This window comes from Podarcis erhardii (genome assembly GCF_964252035.2).
Source record: "Podarcis erhardii genome assembly, chromosome: 15".
Lineage (NCBI taxonomy): Eukaryota > Metazoa > Chordata > Lepidosauria > Squamata > Lacertidae > Podarcis > Podarcis erhardii.
The window spans coordinates 26,746,724-26,757,295 of NC_138505.1; the positions used below are offsets into that span (position 1 = coordinate 26,746,724).

Consider the following 10,572-nt stretch of genomic DNA (forward strand, 5'->3'; position numbering starts at 1 on the left):
GGGTGCTCAGCCAGTCATTGTTTGGGGAAGCGGCACCAAGCCAGGCTGGGAAAGGAAGCTGAAGAAGACTCAGGAATTTCACCGCTATCCAGAGGGGCAGTGCAAACAGGTCAGCCTTCGTGCGTCCCAAAGGGTCCCTGCCAGATGTTTTGGACTAGAACTCCCATCAGCCCCCCAAACAGCTGTCTTCAAATATCTGAAAGGCTGTCCCACCATGGAAGATGGAACAAGATGGGTTCCTGCTGCTCCAGAGGGCAGGACCTGAACCAATGGATTCAAATGAGAGGACAGATTGGGAGAGGCTATGGAAAACAGATTTGAAATTCATGGCATGTTGTTCACTAAAAAAAAAACTACAGGAAAATGATGTACCAGAGGTACTTGGCTCCTGTTAAATTAGCAAAAATGTACAGAATGAGTACAAATACTTGCTGTAAATGTAAAGAAAAGGGTACCTTTTATCATATGTGGTGGACATGTAAAGTAGTAAAGAAAAATTGGGAGATGATGTATAATGAAATGAAAAAAAGGTTCAAAATAACTTTTGTTAAATACCAGAAGCTTTCTTATTAGGAATTACAGGTACCAAGTTTCCAAAGGATCAGAAAAGATTGTTTATGTATGCGACAACACCCACACGGATGCTACTGGCCCAGAGATGGAAGGAAGAGACAACACCGATCAGAGAAGAATGGCAAATCAGGATGATGGACTATGCCAAAATGGCAAAATTAACTGGGAAGCTCAGAAATCAAGAAGACAATAACTTTAAAAAAAGAATGGAAAAGTTTATAATTTATATACGAGACCATTGCAAGCAGGTTAAAAACATTGGCAGGATTTTAAACACACTTGTAATGTAAAGGAAACTATGGACAATTCAGCAGGAAAACTATTTTGATAAATATTGATATACAGTTGTAATGATTTTCATTAGGACCCATGGAAGGGATGGGGGAAAGTCAGGAGATTCAGAGTAATCTCAGTATTTGGATTTTGAATTGTTGTTTGTTGTATATTTATATTTTAAAAAATCAAATGAAAACAGAGAAGGAAAGAGATTCTGACTCAATCACAGAAACGACTTTCTGACGGGAATTGCTCTTCGATGGTGGAACAAGCATCACAGACCACAGCCTAGAGAACAGGTCCATTCCTTTGTCCCAAACCTCCTCCTTCCCAAGTTTACAAACCTTGCTCTTCTTCCTTCCAGGAATCTAGTACAGGTTGGTGGCCGGGATCTGCAGTAGCTTCTGCTGAAACAAAAGAAATAAAGGAATGCATTGCATCAGCATTTGGGCTGTCCTGCTGGAAGTTCAGGTGTAGCTCTTTCCATTAGATGGGAAGAAGATAAAGTCCTTCCCAGAGAAGAATGGCAGATCAAGTTGATGGCCTATGCTGAAATGGCCAAAATGAATGGAAGAATCAGAAGTCAGGAAGACCAAAATTTCAATAAGGGATGGGGAAAAATGTATAACCTATCTTAAAACCATTGCAAACAGTTAAAATCGTCAGTAGGATTGGAATATCACTTGCAGTTTAAGGGTGAATTTTTGACACAATGGAGCTGTAAAAGATGTGGATGATCATAAAAGATGCAGGAGGAAATGATTAACAGCAGCACCCAACAAAGGGGAGGAGGGAAGTCCAGGATATTCCTTGGAATCTTGTTTCTATGTTGTATGTTTGATATGTGACTGTAAAGTTTTGAATCTGAAAAAGCAAATAAATAAATCTGGGTGCAACTCTGAGAGGGGTTTGCATGGGGTAACAGGGTGCATCATTTTAGGAGGTGGAACTTAACTGTTGTTCATTTCTTCGGTGAAGTGTCTTAAAAATATGTTTCTGGGATATGAGGAATTCAAATCCGCTATTATTTTTGTGATTGGACAACATTTAGCTTGGCCACTCTACATTTGACAAAGAAGCACATGAAGCATTTTCGGAAAACCAACAAATTTTAATTTTAATTGAGAGCCAGTGTGGTGTAGTGATTAAGAGTGCAGGCTCGTAATCTGGTGAACTGGGTTCGTGTCTCCGCTCTTCCACATGCAGCTGCTGGTTGACCTTGGGCCAGTCACACTTCTCTGAAGTCTCTCAGCCCCACTCACCTCACAGAGTGTTTGTTGTGGGGGAGGAAGGGAAAGGAGAATGTTAGCCGCTTTGAGACTCCTGAAGGGGGAGTGAAAGGCGGGATATCAAATCCAAACTCTTCTTCTTCTTCTACCTTCAGGAAATGTCAGGTAATGCTAAATGCTAAAAAATAAATAATAAACTATCCTAGAACTGCAAGTACTTGGCAATCATTTTTAATGATTTCTATGCCATTTTGCAAACATTTTACGTACCAAGCAAAACTAAATTGTATTAATTTAAACAAAATATCTGTTGAGTTTCCAAGTCACGTTGCAACTTTTAGCACCCCTTGTTTTTGGAAGCTGGAAGCTGAAGAAATTCAACATGCCCTGATGGGTTAATGGAGTGGGGGACCCCCAGCTCCCCTGGACCACTTTCTTTATGCTGACATCCTCTCTTATCTCTTTGATGTTTAGAGGGAGAAACCTGAGGTTGCATCCAGCTTTACAATTCCCTGCTCCTCTTCCTATTCTTAATCTGGACCTCCAGGGGGAGAGGTCCTCTTGGATCTGCCTCCTGAGAAGAAAGGGGCAAGGCCGCCTTCTTTGTCTCTCCAACCAGACAGCCAGGACTATAGAACTCTTTCCCTAACCTTTAATAAACGTAAGAACTTAAGAGGAGTTTGCTGGGTCCGGCCAATGGCCTTTCTAGTCCAGCATCCCCTTCTCACAGTGGCCAAAGAGATTTTTGCAGTGAACCTTGCAGCAGGACCCGAGCCCAAGAGCTCTCTCCCCTCCCGCCATTTTGAGCAACTGGTAATTCAGAGGCATTGCTGCCTCCGACCGTGGAGGCAGAGCAGAGCCATCCTGGCCAGGAGCCCCCAGCAGCCCTCTCCTCCTCCACCAATTTGTCTAGCCCTCTTTAAAAGCCATCCAAGTCGCTGGCCATCACTGCCTCCTGTGGCAGGGAGTTCCACAGCTCAACTTTGTGCTGTGGGAAGGACTTCATTTTATCTCCCCTGAGTCTTCCAACCTTCAGCTTCACGGGACATCCCTGCGCGCCAGTGGGAGAGGGGAGAAAAACTCTATCCCCTCGCTCCATACCAGGCATCGATTTCTACCATGTCACCTCTTTGAATTGGACTGTGGGGTTCCCTCTCTCCTTCGTACCTCCGTGGGGGGATCCTCCAGGACCTCCTCTGCTTGGCTCCGCCTCTCCTGCTGCAGGGCGGTCCAGAGGGTCAGTGGGCGTGGCTTGAGGAGGAGGCTTGGTTTGGATACATTGTGGGTTTTTACCTTGTATTTTTATGTTGTGAACCCCGCTGAGATCTATGGAGGATGAACAGCATACTGTACTAATGAATGAATTAATAGCAAAGTGCAGGTCCCGAGTCAAACCTACCGCCATAAAGGGCTACCCACAGCCTCACTTACTTGTGGGATGTGAGCCAACCATCCCTTGCCAGGATCTCCTGGGTGCCACGTTGCCCGGACTCTTGGCATTACCAGGTGGGATGTTGGAGAGGAGCAGCTGGCTCATGGCAATGTTGGCCAGGAATCTCTCTAGGATGGGGAGCAGGGAGGCTGATGAAGCTCGCCTGCCCATGGTGACAAGCTCTGGTTCTCGGGCGGAAGGAAGCCCCCTTTTCTCCTCTGGAGTGAGCAAGGCGCTCCAAGGCCTGAACTCTGTCCCCTTCTGCCACAAAGTCCAATCCACCTTCGATTCCGTGTCTAGGAAGAACAAAAACACTCCAACTGAAGGCGCTGAGGGATGGGATGCCTCTCCTCTCCTCTCTGAGGCCTCAGCCCCGGCTGTTTTGGGACTACAGTTCCCATCATCCCTGACTACTGGACCTGCTAGCTAGCAATGATGGGAGTTGCAGTCCAACAACAGCTGGGGACCCAAGGTTGAGAAAGACTACATCAGCTGGCAGCAATGGTTCTCCAACACACTGCTTGCCAGAGTGGCACATGCTCTGGCTATCTCCCTCTTGGACTACTGCAATGGGCTCTACATTGTACTACCTTTGAAGGTGACCCAGAAACTACAACCAATCCAGAATGCGGCAGCTAAACTGGTGCCTGGGAGTGGTCACCAAGACCACATAACACTGGTTCTGAAAGACCTACATTGGCTCCCAGTAAGTTTCTGAGCACAATTCAAGGTGTTGGTGCTGACCTTTCAAGCCCTAAATTGCCTCGTCCCTGTATACCTGAAGGAGCGTCTCCACCTCCATTGTTCAGCTCGGACACTGAGGTCCAGATCCGAGGGTCTTCTGGCGGTTCCCTCTCTGCTAGAAGTGAGGTTACAGGAAACCAGGCAGAGGGCCTTCTCGGTAGTGGCACCCACCCTGTGGAACATCTTCCCATCAGATGTCAAGGAGATAAAGAACTATCTGACTTTTAGAAGACATCTGAAGGCAGCCCTGTTTAGAGAAGCTTTCAGTGTTTGATATTTTATCGTGTTTTTCATATTCTGTTGTGAACCACATGGAAGTGGCAACCCAGCCAGATGGGCGGGGTATAAATTATTATTATTATTATTATTATTATTATTATTATTATTATTATTTGCACACAAACTGAGCTTTTCCAAGGGATCTGGGTCAAAGTCAGATCCAATAGAACCTGCGCCCTAAAAACCTCAGAGAGAGAAAATCAGGATGTGGGAAAGAGTGCCTCTCTTCCCCACTTACTCCTTCAGCTCTATTTACTTTCCAAGAGAGAAAAAAGATAACCTCCTCAGCCCTTCACAACTAAAGGGGTGATGTAGGTGCTCAGAGGTTTTCCAGGCACTGGTGCCATGTTATTAAGCTCTGATTTAAATGTACACCTGCCCTACCAAGAAGGTGCAGGGCAGATGACATCACCTGCCTCCACCACCATTGCCTGCCCTTCCCACTGCCTTGCTAGAGGTGCAACCCCAGAGGCTCACCTTCCTGGGCTGAACTCAGGGCCTCCACCTCCTCCATGGTCCACGGCTGCTGCCTCTCCGGGGCGCTGTTGACGGAGGAGCTGGCGGTTGCTAACCATGGCTGGCTGGGGCGGTTCTGGGGCAGCTCCCTCAGGCACCGCTCCAGGTCTTGCAAGGGGGTGCTGTTCCAGCTGGGTCCTACCGAGAAAGGGCATGCAAAGCTGTCAGCTACACAACTGCACCATGCTGCTGTTCATTGATTATCTAGGTACCAACTTTCATTCCAAGAAGAAATACCAAAACAGTCAAGGAGTCATGGAATCACAGAGTTGGAAGGGACTCATAGAGTCATCTAGACCAACCCCATGCAAGACGGAGATAGTATCTTAAGAAAGGGCAACAGCAAAACGACACTCAAACCGATTGCAGAAACACAGCAACCTGGAATTAAAATTTACAGTAAAACAACAAGTATAAAACATACATAATTAAAATATATAATGTACAAGTACATTAAAACAGCATAACAGTTAAAATAGTTTGACTAGCCGTTCCCTAAAACATAAAACATTGAAAATTATTATTATTTCTGAAGGCAGCCCTGTATAGGGAAGTTTTTGATGTTTGGTGTTCTATTATGGGGAGGGGGTTATTGGGTTGTTGTTTTTATTGATTATATATGCTGTTCTTATTGTTGGGTTGTTTTTATTGTTGCGTAGCTGTTTTTATCCATTATATATGCTGCAGGAGGAGGGCAGGGCGTGGTTTTATTTGACGGGGGTGGCGGGAGGGAAGAGGAGAAGGCGAGATCTACGTGAGATAGCTGCCTGCATGGCATTCTTTGATGAGGGTGGAGGGAGGGAGGGGAAACTTCAATGTGGGGGTGCGACAAAAATATTTTCGCACCGGGTGCCACCTGACCTTGCTATGCCACTGCCTAGAGGGGCACAGGCAGTGGGACATCCAGTCAGTGTAACTGTCTGTTCCACTGGTCTGGATCTTCTCCTTTATGTGACCTGGAGGATGCGCCTGGCTCTGGCTGACTCCATAAAAGAGCCGAGTCATGCAGCCATTTTCTCAGTTGTTGTTTTTCTCTTGTCTTGCTTGCTGATCTTTTGCTGCCACACTGCTCACCTGCAGCCATTTTGTGATCTTAATGTAATTTTGCTATCTGCTGGCTCTCAGCCAGCAGCACGAGTTCAGTCTCCATATGAGACAAACTCACACAGTTTCTTTGTGTATCTATCAAGCAAAGTCTGCTTTTCAGGGATCATATCGCAAACTGAAATGTGTCAACTTTTTGTTACTTTACTCAGAAAGACTCTTGTGTCGTTATTCTTTTAAGAGGGATCAAAAGGGAACACCAGAAATAAACTTAACTAAGAGATTAAAACGAACCTGCAAACTAGCTTCCAGCTATATTGAGGGGCATCTGCTCTGCTACATTACTTACTAGTGTGAGGGAGGGAAATATATTTTAGGTTGAGGTTCAAGTATAATTATTACTCTACTTTTTTAGCAGTCAGTCGTGTTTTCATTGTTCATCAGCTGATTATTCACTATCTTCTTCCGGTTCGGATATATCGTTTGTTTTTGGATTCTCCATTTATGGGCTGTTTGTGTGTCTCTCTCCCCCCCCCCCCAAGTTCTTTCCAGTATTTTATCCAGAAGATATTAGCATCCTTTACCGTTTCAAATCGTTTTCTTTTCCCTTCGAAATAGAAATTCCCTCTGGAAATTCCCACCTAAAATCAATAGACTTAGCTTTTAATGCCTTCGCTAGAAATTGAAATTTGTCTCTTTTCTTAAGCAGACAGGGTGGGATTTCCTTTAAAATTATTATCTCTTTTCCATTGATTTTTTATTTCATTTCTCTACTTGTCATTAGTATCTTATCTTTAATCCAATTTGAAGTAAACCTTACAATACAATCTCCTGGCCATTTATTAGCTTTCGCTTTCACGGAGTTGACCCTAAATATTTTTTCTGTGTATCTGAGTACGTCCTCTTTCTGTAATCCTAACCAGGTGGTTAGATTCTCTATTATTTTCTTCTGTAAATTTTCCCCAGATTCCTCAGGTATCCCTCAAAATCTCAGTATTTTCTCTCTACAGTGGTACCTCAGGTTAAGAACTTAATTCGTTCTGGAGGTCTGTTCTTAACCTGAAACTGTTCTTAACCTGAAGCACCACTTTAGCTAATGGGGCCTCCCGCTGCTGCCGTGTTGTTGCTGCGTGATTTCTGTTCTCACCCTGAAGCAAAGTTCTTAACCTGAGGCATTATTTCTGGGTTAGCGGAGTCTGTAACCTGAAGCGTATGTAACCTGAAGCGTATGTAACCTGAGGTACCACGGTACTTTGCATTTGTAGAATTGCAAGTGTATCCTAGGTAGCTTCTTGTTTGATTTTAAACTCATCTATTTTTTTAATTTATTATATTCTTTCCTTGGTTCTCTATTCTCTTTTGTTATTTTCTTTGCAACTTCCTCCGTGAGCCTTGTTTTTTATTTCTTGTATTTTTTTAGTGTTCTTTGTTCTGTACTGTAAGCTCATTCACCTGCCCGACAAATGCTTTTGAGACTTTTGAGTTTGCCTCCATTCTTAGTTCCATTCTGTCTAATTTCTCTTCTAGTCCTTTAACCCTTTCATTCATTTCATTTTTCATTTCACCTAGATCTTTTTTCATTTCTCCTATATCTGTTTTCAATATGAGCCCCCTTGGTGGAACACAGGACCTGGCTAAGTGTGGACAGGCGTAGATCCCTTCTGCCTTCTCCAGTCACTGTGACTGCGTCACTCCTCTCTTCAAATACCCTCCCACCCCATGTTTTCTGAACCAACCAGTCCATCCGCCCCACCCTGTCTGGACTCTGCCTCACCCTCCAAATACGGGACCCATATCCATAGGTCAATTCCTGTCTCTGGGCTGCTGTGAGCAAGGGTTCCATCGGGGAGGCTAGAGGCCAGGTCTCGCTCCTCAGGATCTTCCTTCAGGTCTTGCACAAGGTTCCCATCCTCAAATTGTTCTTCCATTTTAACTGTTGCAAAAAAACAAGGGAGGGGGGAACCAGGGTCAAAGTGGAGCCAATCCTAATCTTTTCTCTCCCCCCATCACCCACCCTGCCTGAGAATTTCTGGTAATCCAAGGCAAACCATATTCAGATCAATTCCTTTGGAAAGAACAGAATCCAAACATACATTCACACCCCTGAAGGCCCTTTGAGAAGGGACATAGCTCAGTGGCAGAATATCTGCTTTGACAAAGTTAAGCTTGGTGGATCAGGGGGATGCTCTGGACGTAGTGTATCTTGATTTCAGTCAGGCTTCTGACAAAGTCCCTCATGATATTCTCATGAGGAAGCTGGTAAAATATGGGCTGAACGAGGTACCTGTTTAGGTGGATTTGTAGCTGGTTGACTGACCAAACCCAGAGTACACATTAATGGTACCTCATCATCCTGGAAAAACATGACAAGTGTGGTGCCGCAGGGTTCTGTCCTGGGCAAGTTGTTGTTTAACGTCTTTATAAATGACTTGGATGAAGAACTGAGGGGATGCTCATCAAATCTGCAGATGACAACAAACTGGGAGGGGTAGCTAATTAATGCCACAGAAAGACGGAATCGGAATTCCAAATGACATTATCAGATTGGAGAACTGGGCCCAGACTAACAGAATTAATTTCAGTAGAGACAAATGTAAAGTTATTCACCTAGGCAGGAAGAACCAGATGCACAAATATAGGATGGGGGACACCTAGAGAAGGATCTAGGGGCCTTGGTGGACCACAAGCTTAACATGAATCAACAGTGTGATGCAGCTGTAGTAGCAGCAGCAGCAGAAAAAAAGGGGGAAGGAAAAGGGGGGGAAGCATTATTCTGGGCTGCATCAACAGAGGTCTGGTGCCCCAATCCAAGGAAGTAATGGTCCCTCTCTTTTCTGCCTTGGCCAGACCACACCTGGAGTCATATGTCCAGTTCTGGGCACCACAGTTTGAGAAGGATATTGACAAGGTGCAAGGTGTGCAGAGGAGGGCAATCAAGATGATCAAGGGTCTGGAAACAAAGCCTTAGGAGGAAGGGTTGAGGAAGTTGGGGATGTTTAGCCTAGAGAAGACTGAGATGTGATAAAATAGCCTTCTTCAAATAACTGAAAGACTTTTGCATGGAAGATGGAGCAAGCTTGTTTTCTGCTGTTCCAGAGGGGGTCACCCCAACCAATGAATTCAAATTACAAGGAAGGGGATTCTGAAAGAGACACAAGGAAGAAATTTATGATAGTGAGAACTGTCTGACAGTGGAAGGGGCTCCTTCAGAAAGTGGTGGAGGTTTTGAAAACAGGTTTACGAACTTAATCCGTTCCTGAAGTCCGTTCTTAAACCAAATCCGTTCTTAAACCGAGGCACACTTTCCCTAATGAGGCCTCCTGCCACCGGTGCCCTTCCACCGTTTGGATTCCGTTTGTAGTCTGAGGTAAAGTTCGCAAACCAGAACATTACTTCCGGTTTTGTGGACTTTGTAAGCCGAATATTTTTTAAACAGGGCTGTTCGTAAACTGAGGTACCGCCGTAGAAGCATTCTAATTCACAATTACCTCACCGTTTGCAATCCTTCTACCCAGATTCAACTTTTCTGAGAACCTTTGCTTTTACAGAAAAGTGACATTTCCCTTTCTTACAACTTCTACCATGTCACCTCTTTGAATTGGGCGTTGCATGGCTACTATTCCTGTGTAATCATGGAATTTTGTGGCCTGGGGCTTATTCCAAGTCCCCTCTCTAGTTGCCGCCCTTCATTCCAAGGTCCCAGTTTGGGATACAACATTAAAACACAGTATTAAAACGACCTACAAGCGTTTCCGTGCGCTGTTCTGGTTCGCCAGAAGCAGCTTAGTCATGCCAGCCACATGACCCAGCCACATGACCCACATACGCCAGCTCCCTCGGCCAGTAAAGCGAGATGAGTGCCACAACCCCAGGGTCGTCTGTGACTGGACCTAAAGGTCAGGGGTCCCTTTACCTTTACCTTACAAGCGTAAAAATGAGCCAGGTCCTAAAAACAGACACCTCAGATGTCAGAAGCCGGGTTCTAGAGGTGAGTCTTCCGTATCCTCTGGAAGCTGTGTAAGGAAGGTGCCAGGAATACCTCTTTGGGGAGGGAGTTCCACCGTTTAGGGGCCTCCACAGAGAAGGCCCTGCCCTGGGGGATGCCCCACTGCGAGCCTCTGAGGGAGGAAAAATTACCGAGAGGCAGCACCTAAGAGGGTCTGTAAGGAAGGAAGGTTCTGGAGGGTAATGGCTGCATCAGTTTGCTGCTGGGAATGAAGCATTCCTGAGCATTCCATTCTCACACAGTTCCATAACTGCCACCTTGGAGGCAGCATCATTTAACTGATTCCACAGAAACTGGCAAAAGCAAAGGAGGCCGGAACTTTTTGCCACATGAATCAAATTTCTCTCTTTTTAAATTTGTTTATTGTGTTTTACAGTTTTATATCAAAATAGTCATAAACAAGAAAAAACAAGAATGCATAAATCCCATTCTCCCCCCCCCCCAAGCGACTTCCCCTTCTGGTTCTTTAAGTA

General features: G+C 45.1%; 1 protein-coding gene across 3 annotated transcripts; it reads right to left on the minus strand.

Annotated features, from left to right (window-relative positions):
* Positions 1-1,170: 1,170 nt before the first annotated feature.
* On the minus strand, positions 1,171-10,356 carry LOC309330441 (uncharacterized protein). 3 transcript variants are annotated; one of them, XM_081842123.1, is made up of 5 exons: positions 10,231-10,356; positions 7,868-8,026; positions 5,011-5,187; positions 3,510-3,806; positions 1,171-1,256 (listed from the first exon to the last, which is right to left on the minus strand). In XM_081842123.1, exons 2-5 carry the CDS (start codon positions 8,019-8,021, stop codon positions 1,186-1,188), a joined length of 699 nt encoding a protein of 232 aa, XP_081698249.1. In that variant the 5' UTR covers positions 8,022-8,026; positions 10,231-10,356; the 3' UTR covers positions 1,171-1,185. The 3 variants fall into 3 exon arrangements, with proteins under 3 accessions (XP_081698249.1, XP_081698248.1, XP_081698250.1); XM_081842122.1 differs by having other exon boundaries at positions 10,013-10,308; XM_081842124.1 differs by having other exon boundaries at positions 1,171-1,253; positions 10,013-10,307.
* Between the last annotated feature and the right edge of the window lie 216 nt (positions 10,357-10,572).

Bases quoted from the DNA above. Each gene is read 5' to 3' on its own strand.
- LOC309330441 (XM_081842123.1), bottom strand. From the start codon at position 8,021: ATGGAAGAACAATTTGAGGATGGGAACCTTGTGCAAGACCTGAAGGAA. The intron at 5,188-7,867 runs GTGAGGCAGAGT...CTTTCTCGGTAG, and splicing joins ATGGGTCCCGTATTTGGAGG to GACCCAGCTGGAACAGCACC. The intron at 3,807-5,010 runs GTGAGCCTCTGG...TGTTCTTCCTAG, and splicing joins CCTGAGTTCAGCCCAGGAAG to ACACGGAATCGAAGGTGGAT.